The 22,712-nt window shown below is 34.8% G+C and overlaps 2 protein-coding genes across 2 annotated transcripts in view; one reads left to right on the top strand and one right to left on the bottom strand.

Moving 5' to 3' along the window:
• Window positions 1–931: 931 nt before the first annotated feature.
• On the bottom strand, window positions 932–22,457 carry LOC147074288 (cytochrome P450 CYP12A2-like). The gene is made up of 9 exons (XM_085943493.1): window positions 22,327–22,457; window positions 17,615–17,841; window positions 16,533–16,666; window positions 12,397–12,509; window positions 10,955–11,071; window positions 10,540–10,818; window positions 8,405–8,570; window positions 4,244–4,492; window positions 932–3,230 (listed from the first exon to the last, which is right to left on the bottom strand). The coding sequence occupies exons 1-9, from the start codon at window positions 22,437–22,439 to the stop codon at window positions 2,853–2,855; spliced, it is 1,776 nt and encodes a 591-aa protein (XP_085799619.1). The 5' UTR covers window positions 22,440–22,457; the 3' UTR covers window positions 932–2,852.
• The window catches only part of LOC147074287 (GTP-binding protein REM 1-like), a 49,827-nt gene continuing 48,831 nt past the window's right edge, over window positions 21,717–22,712 (top strand). The window contains exons 1-2 of the mRNA XM_085943494.1: window positions 21,717–21,776; window positions 22,335–22,679. The gene's annotated coding sequence lies outside the window, so the exon portion shown is untranslated. The remainder of the gene's footprint in view (window positions 21,777–22,334; window positions 22,680–22,712) is intronic.

The raw sequence follows: 22,712 nt of genomic DNA, 5'->3' as shown, positions 1-22,712 counted from the left end.
GTTTGAACATGTACCGTTTAAAAAAAAATAAAAAAAAATTCGGTTAGGTACATGTTCAAACACGCGAGTTAACATAATTTTACTCCCTACTTTAATTATAGTTTGTCATTTTATTGCTACGGCCGTATGTTGTAGCTTAACCACTAGGGAATGACAAAAGAAATGGCGTATTTCAAAAAAACACTACCTTATTATTAGGTCAATAATTATTATAAAGCAATCATTATTCATAATATTTTTATCACACTTGAATTGTCAAAAACATAGCTTTTAATAAATATCTTTAAAATCATCTTGAAATGTGTTAATCTTGCCGATTTTTTGAATAATAAAATGCCTAATTCTTGTCAAATTTGGGATCACAGAGATTATCAAAATAATTTTTTATCGTGAATATTTTACAAAAATTATCTCGTAATAAATTATACTAATGGATTTAAAAATGCGTTTAAAAATTAATAAATGTAAAAAATCTTAACACCACTGCACAGTTCTGTACCGAAATATGACTATATTCTAAAACATTAGAGCGAGAGGTTTAAAAGAATACTATTTTATGTAACAAAAATACTTTATGCAGTCATGAAATGTTTAAAATAACTATAAAGGATAATAAGGCTTCAAAATTATATAAATATATTATCTACAACGTTTACGGAGTGTCCAGGATCATGGTTTGAAAATACAATAAAAACTCAATTTTGACCTTCGACGAGCATGTCCCCCCTTAATAATACATAGCTAATCATAAATCAAAAAGAAGACAATTAGTCCAGTCAATGAGTGCTCAAAGTAGAAGAGTGCATGGAATATGCCACAATTTTTGACTTCATTTCTTTGTTAGGAGTAGTTAGTAGGTAAACCTAATAAAAGTCCCCGCCTCTGGGAGGTGAGCTAAAGGCTGGAGGGGGGTCGAAAGGTCCTATTTTTTGGTCGTTCGCTTATATCTCGGAAACGGTGCATGCAGAAAAAAAATGTTTCAAATAAAAATGAAAGCTAGTTAAATTTCCTATAAAATTGTTTCAAAACGTCCATAACTGAAACCGAGGAGATGCGACATGCTAGTCTCCCAGTCTCTCAATTGCCAGTCACCCATTAAACAGTGGTGCCAACATCAGTAGATTCGTTGAAAAATCAAATTTTCTTACCAAAATTGGTAGCACTGAACAAGAAATAACAAGCCAAGACGTCGAAAGTTAAAGATGGGAGAACCGATTTTTAATTTAAAATTGTGGCAGATGTTGAGAAATACTCCTGCCTGTATAATTATAATGATGCCTGCCAGAATATTCCCGTAAAGATATTACGGAAAAAGCTTAGATTGAAGTAATACAATGTGTTTGACAGTTTGAGGTTATGAGATTATTAGATTTCATTAGCGCCATGTGCGAAGCATCAGTCACTGGTTAGTTTATGAGTTCCATCACCAACCAGTTTGTCGGATTTTAGTTTCTGCGTGAACGGATGGCCTTAATCGAAAAACCAAATAATAATTCTGTCAAAAAGTATAGTTATACCAATGAGAGTTTTGTATGACATTACCAATTAACAGCACCTACCTATGTTGTTTATCTTTGAATTAGGTTTATCAATTAGTAATACATAAACTCTAATCGACAAACAAGTCAAAAACATTGTTAATTTTTTTAAATATCACGTTATATAATTATAAGTACCTAAAAGTCAAATTATGCGTATAGAACGATTTATTCTACACCACTTTGGAATTTTTATTGTACAAATTATGCGTTAATTTTCATTTTAATTTCATATTAACATTACTGGCATCAATGACTACACAATACAAAACGATATGTACAAGGGGTGTTTAAAAACTATCCGACATTTGTTTTTCCCGTGTAAACAAATGAAGCGTGGGAGGTCAGAAACATACACGTTAGAAAAAATATTGTTGTCGGGCTGGACTTAAACCCACATCTATTGGATTCCAATCGATGTACTTTATCAATTTATCTAATTTATTTAGAATTCGATGGATACAGATTTAAGTTCCACACGACATCATTATTTTACCAATTCTAATAATATACAGTCGAACTTGGTTATTACGAGGAAGATGGGACCGACTGAATTTGCTTGTTATAAGCATTACTCGTTATATCAGAGAATAGATATTTTTAAATGAGCAGTCACATGACACAAAAAGTCGCAATTCAAACAAAAATACACAATTAGAATTTTTCCCCGAAACAAGCATGACATTCATAAAACTACAAAAGAAGTTATTTATTGTAATGAACACTGGTAGGTACCTACCGACTTCAGCTTGAATTTTTTACATGAAATTTCAACCATATATATGGATACGTTTTCGATGTTGTCGGTGAAAACACCAGTTAGGTACTTCGACACTTAACTAGTGTCATAAACGTAATCCGATCCCAGCGGCATCGGTCTACGGTCAGATTTTATTGCTTAGGATCGAAAAAGTTTTTAAACGATCGACACATTAACAGTTTTAAGAAAAAATTTTACGATATTTTTGCTCGGTATATCCGATAAGTAGCTCGTTATAAAAGTGAATAAATATATGGAGAAAATCATAAATTAAAATGAAAACGAATGTTTCCTCATTACATCCGAGATCTCGCTATGTCTGTGATCATAACAACGGAGTTCGACTGTATATGTTTCTAAGGTGTTCCGAAGTATGTATGTACAATAAAAAATGGTATAATCTTAAATCATGAGCATTATTCATTTAATAAAACAATATTTAAATTAGAAGGGAATCAACTTTGGTTACATAGATAGATATAAGACCTAATTAAACCATCTAAAAAGACCTATCTCCCGAGTCACGACTCAGTTTAGTCTATAAATATTATTTACTAGACAACAACATCATTCTTAATACATGCCATGTCATCGTGTACAACTATATCGTTATTCTTGAACACGAAATGGAAAGGTCCTTTCAAGTAGTTGATGCCGGTGGTGAGTCTCTTAGGAGGTGGTCCATCCCACGTAATATTGAAGTTCCTCATAAAGTTGATGATTGCAACCTCCATCTCCAGTTCAGCGAATCGTCTCCCGATACAGGACCTCGCTCCGAAACCGAAATGCATATGCGAGAAGGGATGCGCCTTTTTGTATGATATATCAAAGTCTGAGTTCTCCCTCAGCCATCTCTCCGGAAGGAATTCGTCAGCTTTGTGATATTGGTCTTCCCGCACCGACAGAAACATGTGCGGGAAAAGGACTTCAGTCTGAAAATAATATTATGATTAGTAATAAATCTCCATCAGATGAAAGATTGAAAGGTGCATGTTAGATATAACGTAAAAGTACCCATCAGTCCGTTCCCAAACGGGATGAAGGATTTAGTTCAATAAATATATGAGAAGAGTAGACTCAAAGAGTTTTTACTCTAGAGCTGTTATAGGGAGTTATATGAACTTTTTGTATTTATTAAACTGACTTGAAGACGTTTTATGAATGTTATAGTGTGGTTGAATTGGAATTGAATTGTGTTCTATCCAATGACATTATTAATGGACAACGCACTCAGTACAGTAGCTAGCAAGTAAATTCGCGCATAGCGACATTCACACATGTATAGGTAGACGTCACGTGACAAAATTTCGCAATTTCCATTATGCGATATCACGCATCGGGAATTTATAGCAATATCACCTTTATTGTAATGGTGTAAGAGTGTTTCTAGTGTCAATGTTCATTTGAGCGAACGATATTGATATTAAAATATGAATTATGCCATTCGGCAGACCCGACAAAAAAGTGAGTGTCATTTTTATTTCCAGATGCTTCGTCCACATTAATGTCATTGGTTATATCACTGAAAACTGGTAGTCATAAACAAAAGTTTTTTTTTTTGCCATTGTATGCGATTTGCGATTTTTAGTGATTGTTCATTTAATATTCTAAAAAATGATGATAGCAGTCACAAAATTATCTTGGCAATATTCGCACATTTAATGATTTATGGAGTTGACTGGTTGTTTAAATCTATAATTGTATTGAAATGCTTGCAGTTTTTGTCAGATTCGAGTGGAGAAGAATATGCTTCAAATTAGTATGCAATGCAAAATTACTAACCATTACTAATTATTTAACCATTAGAGTCGGTAACCTTTTTTCAGATTCATTTTCGTAATAAGTAGACTTATCTATAGAGAGAAGGTTTCCTTCACCATCATTGGTACGATGTGACTTCTTTGTGTGGACATTTTGGCCGAAATACAATCATGAATCAACTCACCCCTGTAGGAATTTGATATCCTGAGAGAACAGTATCCTTTGTGAGTGTCCTCATGGTGCCAGGTGTGACTGGATACAGCCTGGAAGATTCTTTCATTACTGCCTTCAAGTACGGCATGGCGTTGAGATGCTCGGCCGTTAGTTTGGATGTCTTCAGAGGCAGCAAGGAGATGATTTCGCCACGGAGTACTTCTTGCTTCGAGCGGTTTATCGAGAGGTAGTACAGGGTGTTTATCAATGCGGTCGATGTCTATTATTAGAAAAGAAAGAGTGCTTATGGTAATATGTAGTGCAGTTAATGCAAAATTTTTCACCAAGTTTCATCTGCACGATGAAATTTGTTTATTTAATAATCAATTAAAGAAACATAAATAAATTTTAACGCTCTATGTACAGAGAAAATTATGCAAAGTAATTAAATCAAAAATCGTTAACCCACATTGGCCGTCGGCAGTTGCCTCTACTAGTAATATATTATTCAAATGAGTTAATGAGTTTAACATTGTTTGCACATATGCATCAACTATCAAAGTATTGCAATACTTGCAATTCAAATATTTAGTACCTATAATTCGAATGCTAAGGACATAGTTTTCATAGTATGTGTATTGATTCAATTACACAAAACAGATGTAGTGACCATTAAATTATTTAATATTTATATTAGCTATTAATTTATAATTATTCAATTTAAAAAAAATCTAATTCACAGAAAATAGGTACTATTTAAAAAAAAAAAAGCCAGCACTTTCAATAGCAAAAAGCAATGTTGTCTTTTTATGCAGAGCTTTAGAGCGGACCCGTTTTTGACTTGCTCCGGCTCCACTCCAGGATCTGCTCCGCTTCGGGTAAAAAGTATTATATGTATACAAATGTTAAAAAAATAAGTGGTTTTAAAATAATCGTCATTTTCATAATCAATTCTATTAAACAAAATTTCCGACAGCAAATCATCATTCACTATTTGTCTCTTCTGTCAAAAAAGTGAGGTTATTTATCACTCGGCAGTGTTGTCATATTTCAAATAATTCCAGTGTTGCAAAGTGTCAAAATATACTATTTTCATTATTTTATTATATCCTCTTGAGACCCGAGGAAGAACCAGCCATCAGAAAATTTTTTTTAATGATTTTATGTGAAAGGAACATCATCAAAACAACAAAAAAATTTTTTTTAGATTTTTTTATTTTATACTAAGTAAAATATACTACGTGCACATATGTGCAACCCAGGTCACTATACAGATAAAGCTTAGATATACTACATACATGAAAATAATACAGAAAAGTAAAACATTGATAAGAATTAAGACATTTTTATTAGAAAATAATACAATTAAAATGAAAAAAACAATACAATACAATAAAAATAGCCTAATTAAATTTATTTACACTTAAATTAATTACAAATAAACAAGACATAATAGAAAACTGCTTTGAGCTGTACCTTACACAGTGTGGTACAACTCAAAGCAGAATTTAGGACACAAGTACATACTGCATTTAATGCATATGTACCTGGTCCGTGACTTGCATCCAGGATATCGGCACTTTGATGCCGATTTAGCATCCTGGAAGCGAGGAAGGTGCCCGACGGTGTCCAAGCGGACTTCAGGGATCGGTGCCGGGATAACCTTCCTTTGTTTGCGAGGTGGTCCTTGAGGATCATCCAGCGATGACGAAGCTGGCTGGTTTGGCACATTTCTTGGCCGACCACGTGTTGGCGGTGTTAAAATGCTGGCTACGTGACCTTCATACCGAATCATAGCTTTCGCTAACCGAATTCGGTATGATAACAGGCCCATAGTGTCCCTTCGGGGGACATTATCCTGTCGACAATTTCGCATATACATGAGCCAGCAATTTACCACCGCCAAGTCCACGAAGTGGTTAAAAACCCTTACCGGCCACTTGCAGGTTCGCATTGACGTTCGATAATATGCGATCATCCGATCGCAAAGATCAATGCCACCCATTGACTTATTGTAATGGTTTACAATAGCCGGCTGAGTGACATTGATCCTCCTTTTGGCCTCTTTCGACCACCTCGTGCAGGTGCCAACAGGGCTACTGCCGACCGCAGTGGAAAGCAATAAGACTGACTTATTGTCTTTCCACTTGACAACACAGACTTTGTCGTCCTGTCGAACCTTCTCATCCCAATCTCCTCTGCGCATATCTTTATCGATTTTTAACTTTTTTATGACATCGCCGATTCTGTTACTTCGGACGGTTCCAGTAAGGAATATCCCGTCCTGAAGTAACGAATCGGCTAGCTTCAAACTCGTAAAAAATCGATCCGTGTAAATGATGCGGGAGGAGTCATTGGGGAGAGTCCGACAGAGCAACTTTACCACACTAGCACCCAGACCGAACTGCTTCATATCTCCATCTGATACCGTTCCTTTCCCAACATAAATGTGGAAGTCTAAAACTAATCCATCTCTGGCCGCTAGAACAAAATTTTTAAGCCCAACCGGGTTGGGCTTATTTGGAACAAATTGTCTATGTTCACAGCGGCCAGTGAACGGTATCATTTGTTCATCGATGGAGTTATGAGCAGGTCTGGGCAATGTGTGGCATTGTTTCAGGACCTCGTTTAAAAACGGGCTTACCTTCCACAATTTGTCTGTGGAGCCTGAACGGTCAGCAGTATTGTCGGCAAAATGCAGATGGTTCCGCAGTTCGAAGAACCGGTCTCTAGGAATCGCCTGATTTATGATCGGAAGGCTCATATCATACGACCAGTACATTCGAGTCTGCGGATACTTCAGCGTGCCCATCATTATTTGGATGCCGGTGAATACTATCAACTCTTTTGTGCTAGTATTCACCGACCGTAAATCCCTTTTCTGGGCAGAATAAAGATTTGTTTCTTCTGCTATCGCAGAAAAGAGACTAACGCTGAAGTAGTCGAAAAAGGTCTCCAGCACATTATCGACGCCATGCCCCACAGTGGCCAGGTCTTCGTCCAGCTGTGGTCCAACACTCGGCATACTGAAACAATAGAAAAATTTAATTATGAAACAATGTAGGTATTCAGTTTAATTTTCCATTCGTCAAATCTTCAGACCACAAGCAAAACTATGTTTTTACAAGTAATTAATTCATGTATTGATTCTTTTGAAAAAGCATGTAATGAAAGAGAAACTATTACATAACTTGTCACTAGATGATAGATGAAACAAATTTATATATTATGAACATTGTAAACTTACGATTTTGTGAGCCAGGGAAGAACCCTGGACTGCGATGTCGAAGGTTGAGAATAGATGTCGGGCTCGGATGCGACTTCTTGCTCTGGTTCCAATTCTTGGTCTGGTTCCAGTACGTGGTCTGCCTCCACGTGCAAGATGTAGAAGTCGTTCCCATCGTCCGAATCGTATCCATCCTCAACTTCAAAATCGCTGTCTTCCAAAACCTCATCAATTTGGGCAGCATTCAGGAATTCGTCTAAATGTAAACAAAAAACATAACCTAATTACAATTGGATACTCGTGTGAAACGTATTAACTCAGACCTGACTGACGCGTGTGTGTACCGAATTTTCAATTCACAATTACGCGTTACTAAAAACACATACACATAATTAAAGCATATGGAAAATAGCTATGATTCATTGTGAACCTCAAAAAAAATATAATTTATTTAATAAATAAGTATTAATATTTAATAATGAACACTTACATGTGCGAGGTGTGCGTTCGGCGGCCATTTTCACGAAGTGTCGATTTGCGTATGTTTGAAGTCAAATTGAAACCTTATTTTAAAATGTCATGGGCTAGTGTCTTGCTCTAGTGGCAGAAAAATGTATTAACAAGACCACTAAAGTCAAATGTGGTCCAAGTATCACTTCAAATCAGTAGTAAAAAATATTTAAATAACGTCCTCACACGACGACCTCAGGACGCAAGAGGTTATAACAATTACAATTTTATATAAAAAAAAACATCCGGAGCAGTGGAGCACTACAAATTTTCAGTGCTCCGGGTAAAATCCCTTTGCACCAGTGCTCCGTGCTCCTGCTCCAACGTTCTGTTTTTATGCATCATTTCAACATAAATGTCAACTAAATAACTGGTTTAACATAATATAGACATCATTGCATTTGGTCTTAGTAATATGAAAATCATTATCAAAGGCAACTACATCTCAAAACTCACAGTGTCAACTCCAGCTAGCAGCATATCCAAAGCCATGACAACGGCAATCTTGGGATCGATTTCCAGCAGCTTCTCCAAGACGCTCGCCTCCCCTTCCTTGTGCACGCCGTCTTCCTTCTCTTTACGGATTCTTTCTATCGCTATGTTGATACACTCTTGACTCAAGCTAAAAATTTATAATATTTTAATGCTAAAAGACAAAATCGAACGAATATTACTTTTTCTTCATGCATATTCGCTCCTTAGGCAGAGCACGTGGTAGGCTGTTAAGATCTGCCATAAATAGTGCACACTAAACTTTGTCTGTCCTACGTATTTGTGTTCATTGAAATAAGAGTATAATTTACAGACATTATTGGTTAATTTTTGAAATTCAATTAAGCCCTGCGAAACCAAACCATAATAAATAATTATCGTATATCTATAAAATATCTAAAATTAAGCAATTAAATCATACATAACGTTGGATATTTTATAGATAGAATGATACTTTTATCTATTATAGTTTGGTTTAGGCAGGGGTTAATGGATTTTAAAAAATGCAACAATAATATGTGTATGTAATATGTATTCTTAATCCAACGAGGAAAAAAAAGTATGAATGAAAAAGTGTGCACAATTTCATCGTATCGTCCAAAGTATACCAAAACTATCTTTCCCTAAACCCTTAAACTAACACCATATGTCAAATTGTAGTCTTAGTTCAATAAAAACAAATACATGTGACTAGGGAATCCAATCCCGAGCCAAAATTTTGATTTCGGGATTACAATTCGACAATCCAAGGATCCCGGGACCAGTCCCGGGATTGGCATTTTTTTCCATAGTTAATATAAAATTTTTATATATACAAATAACATTGATAAAATCGGTCAAAAATTAATCTAGTATAATTTATACTATTTAAGACATTTATTGTTAAATATTGTGTACGTTCAATCTTGGAAATACATAGGCTAATGGAGTAAATAATATTGTAATATAAAAAATAATGTGAAAGTAAAACAGTTTTATTTATTTATGAAAAGATAACAAATAAAATACAATTTCAATTAAAATAAAAAATAACATATTGTGTTGAAAAAATTTAAAGATTTAAGTAATTAAAACATTATTCTGAATAATATGCCCGAAGTAATCTCCAGAATAGCATTTTCTGGTAGGGTGCAATGGTTTACTTTCTATAAAAAGAAGACAGCTTAGATGTAAATGGCTGAAACGTCTAACAAAATTTTTTTTGATTTATTTACTCTATATCTCAAATTCATTTTACGAATGTTACCTACATCATACATATTATGTGGAAATTTTAATTTATTTTTTAACGATTTTCATTTATAAAATTTCGTAAAATCAATATTGTGTTTAGTGTTTACATAATATATTATTATGAGATTGCTGTTTCTGATAGTAAAGACTTAATGAATGGGTTAGCAAGATTTAAAATAGTAAAGAAAATCATGGTGTATGGCCTTCCCGCTTCATACATCTAATTAGTCAGTAAAATATGAATCTGCTGTAAAATGTATGAGATCATGGTGGAATTACTGTGTTAAAAGTGCGAAGCATTGCTTTTCCAATCTTTCTCATTTTTATTAATTTATGTGAAAATATAAAATGAATTGGCAACTTACACATGGGTAATAAATCAAACTTCATTCAAACTCAGTTTATTTCTAATGTAGTTATTTGTTATTAAAAGTATTTTTTCTGTTATATTTTTGTTTTTATTTTATTTTTCATAAAAATTGATAAAAAAATCAATCCTGAAAGTTTCGGGATTATGTTTACCAATCCCGGGATTCATAGGTATCGAAAATAGTTCGGGATCCCGGGATTCGAGATCCCGGGATTCGAGATCCCGGGATTGGAATCCCTACATGTGACTAACAAAGTTTAATGTGCACTATTTATGGAGGAATTTAACGGCCTACTTCCACCCTTCACTACCGGTGGACACCAACTACGCAAGGCCACACCAAGGAAATACTTATTTTATGATATGATAGTCATATAAAATTTATTAAATTAATAGAACGCATTCATTTTAAATTAGCATGGTTAATCATTTAAGTCGAGCCGCATGCGGTTACGACCACTTGTATAAAATATTAAAAAAACAAAACAATACTCACTTCAATTGTTCATTGTAAGTATCCATGGCTTTTCTATATGTCGGAGTTGAGATATGCTTCCAGATGCTTGCCTTAAAATCGAGCTCTGCACCAAGAGTGAAGATATCCTCAGAGATGTCTATCATTTTCCTTGGAGTGGAATCCGCGGGGAGCTCATCGGAGAGACAACCGAGTCTGGTGTCAAGAGCCAGCGCCGCGATGCTCTCCAGCGACCATTTCTTGATTTCGTGGATGACATCCGTTGGCATTTTATTGTCTGGTGTTCGCATACGTTTTATTCTAAAAAAAACCAAAAGAATAAAACAATACCCTGGAGCGGCGTTTCCCAAATGTTCCGCTAGATAAAATTATTGTTTAAAACAGTATAAAAATGTAATATCTACACTTAAGTCAGCTTGGTTTAAAAAATACTCACTTTTTGACAAGTTCCCTTGCAATTTTATCGACGGGGCTCACATACTGCTTCACCATTTTCGGCTGCATCATGATAGCATTTACCTTCATGCGAAAATGGTACCACTCATCCCCCTGCCTGAATCAAAAAAATATTTGAAGAATTCGTTATTGAACATTAATTTGAAACATCATCTAGTAATTGAGGTAAAGTGCCTATCGTTAATACTTATGTAGCGGTCAACAACCTCGGGCCTTGCCGGCATTATTTCAACAATGTAAGAATTCATTTAATAAGCAAGTCATTTAATTATCGCATAATCATCCCATCTACAATCAGTATATTCTACAAGCGTGACATTTTTCGATGGGGTTGGACTGCCTCGGACTAGGTCATCAAAACGCTCGAAGTTGCAATAATGCGGAGGCCAACAGATGTCCCAATTGCAAACTATATCAACAATGACTCTCACAATTTACCGAATATTCATGTATATAAATAGTGGGTCATAGTTGAGTGGTAGTATCAATCTTAATCTCAATCCAATCAGTAATAATCTTTGTGTCAGTCAGATCTCAGTCTCCAAATTGCTCCGCACAGCATCTCATCTATCGAGCCTTGGACCTCAGCTCAGTAACAAACTCTTGTACTGACTGTTTACGCTGCAACAAAAACTCGCTCCTCCATTCATCGGAGCAATCTCCAATCCGACTTTCATCTCAACTCCTGGTCACATCCTACAGCGGTCTCGTCCCTCTACATCGAGACCTGCTAAACTTATTATTATTCAAAATCATAAAAGATAGTCTCCAACATTAAAAAAAAATTATAACACTTCTGACACGTATTTGTTAGTTAATTACGACATGCTTAGGTATGGTACAGGATGATTAAGGCTATACTTCAGTTGAGGCATGGTCTAAAAAGATCGTGGCTAGGCGATGCGTGGATTGTGCAAATGACACGTGCCGAACGAAATATAATTTGACATAAAAATCCAACATGCGTCCATTTAATGTTATGTTTATTGGTTATATTACAAATAATAAAAGTATATTCATTGACATGTTTTCTTTTTTAAGTACATACGTAAAGTTTTTTTAGTCATCTTTACACGATTTAAGAATATTTTTGTTCGACGCCATGACAAAACAAATCGACGTGCGGACACCTCGACTGTCAGTCTCCGATTGGCGACTAGTGAGAAATTTCATCGCAACTACTGTTGAAAATTATTTGCCGTTTCACTGAAGTACGCTCTTAAGACAAACGCTAGAAAGCTTGCGAGACAATTTATAATTTACATTTTAGAGTGTTTAATAATTAATTAATCAATACACATCTAAATACAATAAGAAAAATATTTTTTATAATAAAATGTGAATTCGTTAAAAGATCCCTTCTAGACCGATCATCACCTTATTATTACTTATTTTGATAATTTTAACCTTCAGATTACTTACGATGTAAGAAGACCTCTGGCGCCCTGGAATATTTCTTGTCTCATATTTTTACGGAAGTATGTTATGCTCGGGAATATGTCTCGTTCCGGCATATGGCCCTCTAATTTGTAAACCTTAAACACAATAAATAATCAGACGTACTATTACACAAAGCAACTTTGAAAAATGTATGTATTTGATACGTAAAGATTGTATCAACTAGAGGTGGGAAAACTGGTCGATTTTGAAGACTAAGTATACTTACTACCAGTATAAAAAAATACTTAGTATCGAAACTTGTTCCAAAATACTTACTAGTATTTGGGATATTATATATAGCATTTTGCGTGCAAAGCTGTGTTAGTGCTTTTTAGAAGCCAGTTTTACACAAATTGTTTATATATTATTATCCATTTACACAATCACGCATAAAATTTGAATTCAGTTTATAAGTTCCAATTATAACACTTAAAAATTGAGAAACTCGACGTGACGAAACCAGATAGATGCGTAAATACTTATCAGTCTCATACTCAACTGGAACTAAAACTAACTCCATATTATTACACTATAAAACGAACTTGTCACCATTTCTGTCCTTCACTACATCAACTTCACAACTGGAGAGAAAGAGAGAGCAATGACGCCAATGACAGTTGAGTGTATCACAGATAAACTACCCTCGACACCGTTGATAGCTGCCGATAGCAACCCTCTGTATACAATAGATGCGCTGGATAATATAACCCTTCTATATCTACTTTTCAATGGATAATACTTTATGAAAAAACAATTGTTAAATTATTAATGTAAGTATTGATATAGGCAGTGCCGGTTCGACGACTTTATAGGTGGTGGGTTCAGCCATTAGTAATTAAATATACATGCCTACCTACTTTCTCATATTATACGTCATTATGTACCAAATAATAATATGATTATAAATGAGGAAATGAGTAATTTTTCAGAATAAATAATATGATTATCTAAGTCGTTAGATGTGATATAACATCTAAAAAGCGTGCTTTAAATATTAACTTAATTAATAATAATAGTTATTATAGACTTGCCACTATCAGTTTTGAAAAACGACATACAACAAGCATTTTTACTCACTAGGGGTTTTTTGATTCACTCCCCAGTATGCGTATACTAACGCTAATGCATTCACATCCTTTGTAGAACGAGATTTGTACCGTGGCGACAGGATGGGACTGAGTGACCCCGCTCAATGAAAAATAGATGCCATAGCTTTCTTAATTTGTACATAGGTGTCACTAAGAAATAGGGCGTATTTAATTTAATTAATTATTGTAATACCGTGTAACCATCATTATGTTATTACATAATTTACAATCAATGCTTTACATATTTAATCATGTAATTAAGTAGGTATGACAACGATAAAAATATCAGACATCTATTTTTGATATGGTAACGATGTGGGGATGGTCCCTGTGAACCCTTAAGGTAGAGCCGCCCCTGGATATAGATAACATAGATATTAATGTCTTCTTCTGTGAAACAATTTAGCCTGTGCCTTAACCGTAACGTTTTTTTTTGTTTAATTTCAGGAAATATAATCTAATAGACAGTAATCAATATCATTGTTTGATATTATAATTTAAATATTTTAAATGATTACATAAACAATAAATTCTTTCAAAGATTAAGCTGAGTGTTGTGCAAACCTATCTATCATTTATTATCTAATCTCTTTGATAGATTTATCCATAACAATCACAATAACCTAAGTTAAGAGTATCGATAAATGAGCTTTCTATATCTCCATAAACCGATAACTCCATATATCATCGTTAATTTTCTATAAACACGTATCTCAAAAAACACAAATTTATAGGAGAGACAAATAACAACCTTTTTCTCTAAGTTTTAAATTCAGAAATAAATTTTCTTCTATGAAATATCCATTTAGTATAGTTACATATATTTTCATGAATAAAATGTTATGTTTCTTCAACCTATCGCACTACACTTTCGGCCGATCAGTCATATTGTCAAAGATACGAGATTGCGTTGCAACTTTACTGTGAATTATTCCACAATATTACTGCAGTAAACATGTATCTTGACTTATGAGAAAGAACTTCAGTATAATCATCTGTCGAAGTTCAGTATTCTGTGTACTTACAAACACGTAACCCAACATACGAATTTATAATATTTAGAAAAGTCTTTTATGTGATACGATTTTTCTGCTTTTCTTAAGGGTGGACGTGCGCTGCGTAGGTCAAACTGGAGGTTTTATACTATTTTCAAAGCATGATCCTGGACATTCCTTTAACGTTGTAGATAATATATTTATATAATTTTGAAGCCTTATTATCCGTTATATTTATTTTAAACATTTAATGGCCGCATAAAGTATTTTTATTACATAAAATAGTATTCTTTTAAACCTCTCGCTCTAATGTTTTAGAATATAGTCATATTTCAGTACATAAATGTGCAGTGGTGTTAAGATTTTTTACGTTTATTAATTTTTAAATGCATTTATAAAACCATCAGTATAATTTATATCGACATTCTATAGTGAAATATTTAAAATTATATTGATAATCTCTGTGATCCCAAATTTGACAAGAATTAGGCATTTTATTATTCAAAAAATGGGCAAGATTTACACGTTTAAAGATAATTCTAAAGATACTGATTATAAGCTATGTCTTTGACCATTCAAATGTGATAAATATTCTACGAATAATGTGTAAATCTTGCCCAATAAAAATACTTTATGCAGTCATCAACTGTTTAAAATAAATATACAGGATAATAAGGCTTCAAAATCATATAAATAGATTATCTACAATGTTTAAGGAATGTCCAGGGCTATGCTCTGAAAATAGCATAAAAGCTCCATTTTGACGTACGCTGAGCATGTGGGCCGTTAAATCTATTTTGTTTATGTATGTATGTATGTTTTGAGATACGTGTTAGTGGAATATGTGCGTATTCAAATTCTGAATTCATTACATCAAACAACTCAAAACTGACAAAAATTGAGGTACATGTTTGTAGAAAATTAACGACGATATGGTCATAATCGAACAACAAAAAAATAAGTACACATTCTATGTGTAATTTCACACAATATAAAAAACAGAAAAAATAATTTTAAAAATTTCGTGAGTCGCTATTATTATACAGTTAATAAATTTTACATTTTCAAATTTTACAAATTTTATTTCAAATAGTGCATACGATTCCCTCAAGCGACCGTTCTCTGTTATGTTTATCGGATTCACTACATGTCGTTACGTTAATGACAGATTATCTACAGAAGAACCTCGATTATCCGGATTTCTTTTTATCATTAGTTTTATATTATGATTAAAAGAAAAATGTTAAATTTTAAATATACATTCAGTAAAAGGGCATTCAAAATTAAAACATTACAAATTTTAAAATCCTACATTTGAATGAGGAATCTAAAAAATTGGATAAACAAGAATCCTAGAGATTAATACGTATAAATTTTTGCCTAATTCTAATTTGTTAAATTTATATTTTTTATTGTAAATTTTATAAATGAATTATTAATCAAATGTATTGTGTTCTTAAATATTGATTAATAATAAATATTTGTTTTGTGATATATTGAAATGTTATTGTAAGTACTTATTGCTTCATATTTTGTTTTATGTTAATAATTTTATAATATCTTCTTAATGATGTAGTATGAGACATTAATATCTAATCATTCATTTTAATTTACTGTTTGTTAATTTCACAAAGTATTATTGGACTGATAATTTTATGTATTGGTAGATTATTTGTGTCGCCTTTTGAATTTGTTTTGATAGATGCCTGTGTTGTAAAGATTATTCAGTTGAAAATATCCCCCTGAGGCGGACGAAACCGTTCCAGATTTATTTATTAAAAGTGGAAAAAGTACTAAAAAAAATGCGTTATATTAAATTAAATCAATAATATTATAAGATTGCCTTCATGTATTCTGTATTTATCACATCAATTATTTCAGTTCTAGATACATTATAGTTAGGGTGTAGTGACCAAATATGACATAGCTAAAAAGAATTGAGACAAAATCATTTCAGTAATTTTTCTCACCCGCTGAAGCAACCTTGCAAAACTAAATGTAGTGAATCTATTTAAAATAAATATTGAACACTCACCTTTTCGATATCATCAGGATTGAAGACATACAGAGCATTAGGTTGGCCGAAGATGCCTTCCATTTTCGTAATGTTTCCATATTTCTCATAAATAGTCTTGAAGAATTCCGTGACTTCAAGACCAAAGTACTCACCTACCAAGAAAATGGATATTGGTTATGAAATTTAATTGTTTTATTTTAATTGTGTGGGATCTTTAGATATCAGAACTAAATAATAAATATGAACTAAGAGCATAATGCGTAGTAAAGCCTCGTATTCACTAGGGGACAAATGGAGCGACATGTACCGGGACATGACGTTCAACATCTACATCGATGTCTCGGCATTTTGCTTGTACACACCATGACTCACATCAGTTATCGCAAAAATGTCACCCAAGGAGGTTGCGTTTGTCAATGCTGTATACATATTCATTCCCACACAACATGTCCCACGTCACGTAGAAATGCCGCACTATGCTGCGTGCAATATTGGGAGACAATATGCAACGTTGCAGCATCACGTAGACTCTATGTTGCGCGGTGTGTTGAGGGATTTTTTTTGTCCCCTAGTGAATATGAGGCTTTATACTTATTTAGATAAATGGGCTTATACGTTAGTCTGCCGATATTTGAATTAATACGCAATATAAATGGACACATTTTGGATCCAGTATAATATCTAGTGTCATCAAAAAACAAATGATATTAAATAATTTTCCTTTGCCAGAACTAAGTAAACGATATTAAAAAGTGTTTTTTTAATTTTAATTTGAAATATGACAGCTGTCAGGTATACAGGTTATCCGTAGAATGCTCATACCATTGTGTGCAACTTACCTATGCATTAAACACTAATTATCTAAAAAAAATAGTTTATAAGCATATTTAGTGATCAGTGACATTCTGTGCATCCCAGTTTAAATGTAAAAACAGCTCTGAACTCATAGGTAGATAAGTGAATTTTTCTACTTCTCTTTCCTCTTGTGGTGCACTGCACTATGTCTCCTTATCCTGTGCAAACCTCATTAACTTGCCAATATGCCAAACTCAATATTTAATATTTCAAGACCCATACAAAGAATGATTCATACAACTCACCAATTTTTGGAAGGAACCGCCAAGTGTTACCAATTATAGGCAACGGCTTCGGTCCGGGTATTTCCGAGAAAGGTTTTGCTGCATCCCATTCGGCTTGACCTACATGTCGTAAAATACATTTTTCCTTGCTTCCCGGAGGGTCCTGGCTTTTCACTGGGCAGTCTCCACTCACCGGTTGAGGCTGCGTGGCTGTTTGAGCTGTGATTGGACATGATGTATTCAATGTTCTGAAAAAATATTTACCTCATTTAATATCATTTACCTTCACCTCTGTCTAACGTTCAATCTTTGCCACCGTAATACGTTTGTTTGTATACATATCTGAGAGAAATGTACAGTCGAACTTGGTTATTACGAGGAAGATGGGACCAATAAAATTTGCTCGTTATAAGCATTACTCGTTATATCGTTATATAACATTTTTCGCACTACGTTCTATTTAAGCATAGAACATAAAACATCGCTAAACACGCTTTAAGGAAATACTATTTGGAACATGGAATACATTATCACTCTATCGACCAGGAGCACTTAAACTCCTTACAGAACAACTCATAAAATACCAAGTTGATATTACGGCCCTACAGCAGATGCGATGGATAGGTCAAGGAGTGATGGAGAAACGAGACTGCACTATACTCTATAGCTGCCATGATAGTGAACATCACTTTGGGACTGGATTCATCGTAAGCAAACGAGTGAAACGTTTAATTATTGGGTTCGAACCAGTCAACCCAAGGATCATGCGACTGCGAATTAAAGGAAGTTTCTTCAATTACTCATTTATAAGTGTACATGCCCCTACAGAGGATAAGTCGGATGAGGAAAAAGAGGACTTCTACGATGCGTTAGAAAGCACGTACAACAGTTGCCCAAATCACGATGTCAAAATAATACTCGGTGATCTAAATGCCAAAATAGGACGGGAGGAGATCTACACTGCCATTGTCGGAAAACATAGTCTTCACAATGAAAGTAATGACAATGGTACCCGACTAATTAACTGTGCAGCGTCACTAAATATGGTTATTGGTAGCACAATGTTTCCCCGTAAGGATATATATAAGGGAACTTGGAAATCCCCGGATGGGTGCACAATAAACCAAATAGACCATATTTTGATAGACAACAGGCACAGATCGGATCTAATGAGCATCCGGACATACAGAGGGGCTAATGTAGACTCAGACCATTTCCTAGTGTGTGGAAAAGTTAGAGCAAAGATCTCGAACACCAAAAAGGAAATGGGAGCAAGAGCAAAACCCTTTGACACAGAGAAACTGAAGATTCCGCAGGAACTGGCTCGGTACCAGGAGAGCTTGAACACTCACCTGAGCGACAATGTTGAGGTTGGAGACCATGAAGAGGTGAATCAACACTGGGAAGAGTGCAAGACTGCCATAGTATCCTCAGCTAATGATACCTTAGGACGCCCAAAAACAGGTGAACGATCAGAATGGTTTGACGAAGATTGCCGCGAAGTCACTACGAGAAAGAATGAGGCTTACTTAATGATGCTACAGAAGAAAACACGGGCATCAGACGATGAGTATAAAAAGCGCCGGCGTGAAGAAAAGAAACTACACAAGAAAAAGAAACGTGATTATTTAAAAAAGGAAATGATCCTACTCCAAGACCACTATAAAGCCCAAGAAAGTCGGCTGTTCTATAGAAAGATAAATAATGTTAGGAAGGGTTTCAAGCCTCGTATCACAATGTGCAAGGATGACAATGGCATGATACTCACAGAAAAGCACCGTATTCTTGCCCGGTGGGTGGGTTTCTTTGATCAACATTTAAATACCCCCCATAATGATGCCGGCAACACTAACATTAATACTCATGACCAGGAATCAGTACAAAGTGGCATGGATGATAACAAAGAACCACCGACATTAAATGAGGTAAAAGGTGCCACTAAGGTTAAAGGTTAAAAACAAACAAATCGCCTGGAATAGATAACCTCCAGAGTGAATTAATAAAATGTGGGGGAGAAAGCCTGCTCAAACATTTACATAGCCTAATCCACCAAGTATGGACTTCAGAAAAGATGCCAGAAGAGTGGAAGGATGGGCTGATTTGTCCCCTGCACAAGAAAGGAGACCAACTAGAATGTAGTAACTACAGAGGGGTGACACTCCTTAACTCTGCATATAAACTGTTGTCGATTCTGATATTCCAGCGGCTGGAACCCATTGTAGAAGGAATACTCAGGCACTACCAAGGAGGCTTTCGACGAGGGAGATCATGTGTTACTCAAATATTCACTCTAAGGCAGATTCTAGAAAAGACCACTGAATTCAATATTAACACGTATCACCTGTTCATCGATTTTAAGGCAGCTTATGATAGCATTAATCGATACCGGCTATACGAAGCAATGCGAGAATTTGAAATTCCGACGAAAATAATTAAACTTGCAGAGATGACAATGACACCAGTACAATGCCGGGTAAAGCTTCAAGCGGAAATATCCGAGCCATTTGTATCACTGAATGGCCTAAGGCAAGGTGACGCTCTGGCATGCCTTCTTTTCAATATTGCGCTAGAAAAGGTGATACGGGATGCAAAGATTGATGCCCGTGGCAGCGGCACGATATTTACTAAGCCTGTGCAGCTGCTGGCGTATGCCGATGATATCGACATCATTGCCATATCAGAATTGGCGCTGAAAAAGACATTCACAGCACTAGAAGCCTCTGCCAAAAGAATGGGTTTACAAATAAACGAGGCAAAAACTAAATACATGCCTGTCTATGTCACACCACGAGAAGTCGCACCAATGTTAGATATTGGTGCATACAAGTTTGATACGGTCGACAGTTTCATATACCTTGGATCTCTTGTAACTCGACATAATGATATTACAGAAGAAATCAACAAGAGAATCATGTCTGCGAATAAATGCTACTTTGGTCTGTTAAGACAGTTTAAGTCCCGCTTACTATCTCGTCGAACTAAAAGCACTCTTTACAAGACACTTGTAAAGCCAGTGCTCACCTACGCATCGGAAACCTGGACATTAACTCTGCGAAATGAACGAGCCCTGAACATCTTTGAAAGAAAAATTCTCCGCCGTATATATGGACCGATCAGGGATGGCACCAATTGGAGGAGAAGATATAATGCTGAGCTCTACGGACTGTATGAAGATTGCAGCGCAGTTCAATCAATTAAGATTGGGAGACTGCGATGGCTAGGTCATGTGCACCATATGAATGACAATGAACCGGCAAAGAGAGTGATGTCCAGCAATCCAATAGGACGTAGAAGAAGAGGGAGGCCAAAGATTCGCTGGTTAGATGGAGCTGCCAGTGACTGCCGTATTCTGGGGGTACCAAATTGGAAAGCGGCCACACTGGATAGGGACAGGTGGAGGGAGCTGTTGGAGGAGGCCAGGACCCACACCGGGTTGTCGCGCCCCTGATGATGATGATGACATAAAACATCTGAAAACCATCATAAAAATCCCCGAAACTAGCATGGCATTCATACACTACAAAATAAATTGTTACGCCGGCGCTGGTAGGCTACTGACTTCACAAAGCTTGGATTTTTTACATGCAATTTCAACTATATGTGTGGATACTTTTCCAATGTTGTCGGCGAAAACACCAATTAGGTACTTAGACATTTAGCTGGTGTCATAAACGTAATCCGATCCCGGTCTAGTTAACTGCCCGGTCGGATTTTATTGCTTAAGGTCGAAAATGTTGTTTTTAAACGAACGACACATTAACAGTTTTGCTCGGTATACCTGAGAAGTAGCTCGTTATAAAAGTGAATAAATGTATGGAGAAAATCAGAAACTAAAATGTCAACAAATGTTTGCTCATTACATCCGAGATCTCACTATGTCCGTGATCGTAATAACCAAGTTCGACTGTATTTGCACATCAAAGTTAATGTTAAATAATTGTTTGATCGGATCTTCACCACTAATAGGGAGCATTATGTATTTGTTTCTTGTGCCGGAGGAGTTTGGCAGAGGGTCAATTGTGCCGCTTTAGTAGAAAGGTTGAAAAACACTGATGCAAGGCATTTAAAAAATCTCTTAGCAATAACAATTGATCAATAAATTTCAAACTGCAATTAAAATTTCAGTCTAAAATTTATTTTGTTATGACATATGAGGGAATATCTACTTCATAACTAATTTACAGTAAATATGTCTATTGTAACCATAAAAATTTCCTGTTCTTTACTATCGAACATCATAAATAGGTCAATACTGTTTATTTTGTGATAAAAATAACAGTTTACACATTTATATTCAGACATATTGGGTCAAAAATAATGACAACATAACCTAAAAAAATTGAGTAAACTTTACTTTACAAACGTCAGTGGTATGTACGTAAATACGCGGAAACGTTGAAATGTATAATAATATGAACTATTTTACAAATGAAATCATGTCATATTGTATAACATTAATTAAACTATGATGTATGGATTGCCTGTCAAACAATATCAATGGATGACCACATGTAAACATTGTAAACAAAATTATGGTGTTTCTTTTGTGTTTAACAAAACTACGGTGATAGAAATACGGTCATACTAAAATATTATCAAAAGCGTATTTATAACTGCATAAATTGATTATATAATGTCACAATTTTTTTAATTTAATTGAAACAGTTTAGTAATGTCATAATCATTGGTCATAATAGAGGTTTGATATTATTACCGGTGAGAATGTTGTTTACCTTTTCAGTGTTGGTCGATTCTTGAAGTTTATTAAAATGCTCTCGTCACTTTTTCGAATAACATAGCAAATTGCTTTCTGTTCGCGACAATTCCTTTGGAAGACTTTCAACATTTTAACAATTTTCTTATAGAATTAATACGAAACTAAAATATTATCAGTTCCCGCACGTTCTACTGACCACTAATGAAATCGGCCATGAACTGTCAGAATATAGTTTAAATAAAATTATTATCTCCTTTCCGCAATCCGCATACAAGATAGAAAGAGACGATAAGCTCTATGATGACTTGCAGCTTGTTTCGAAGCGATAACGAAACGTCAGAAATTATTTTGTTGTTTTATTAAGAGGACGCTCTACAGAATCGGCCTTGAGAATTGAAAATA

The sequence above is a fragment of the Rhyacophila brunnea genome, unplaced genomic scaffold, assembly GCF_057557595.1.
Source record: "Rhyacophila brunnea isolate RB1 unplaced genomic scaffold, BYU_Rbru_1.0 scaffold_16, whole genome shotgun sequence".
NCBI classification, from domain to species: Eukaryota; Metazoa; Arthropoda; class Insecta; order Trichoptera; family Rhyacophilidae; genus Rhyacophila; species Rhyacophila brunnea.
This window is presented reverse-complemented; position numbering and strand designations above follow the sequence as displayed.

Coding starts and splice junctions, on each gene's coding strand:
- LOC147074288 (XM_085943493.1), bottom strand. CDS start 22,439: ATGTTGAAAGTCTTCCAAAGGAATTGTCGCGAACAGAAAGCAATTTGC. Junction 4,493..8,404: donor TGCTAGCTGGAGTTGACACT/GTGAGTTTTGAG, acceptor TTCTAATAATAG/ACATCGACCGCATTGATAAA. Junction 3,231..4,243: donor GATATCAAATTCCTACAGGG/GTGAGTTGATTC, acceptor TATTATTTTCAG/ACTGAAGTCCTTTTCCCGCA.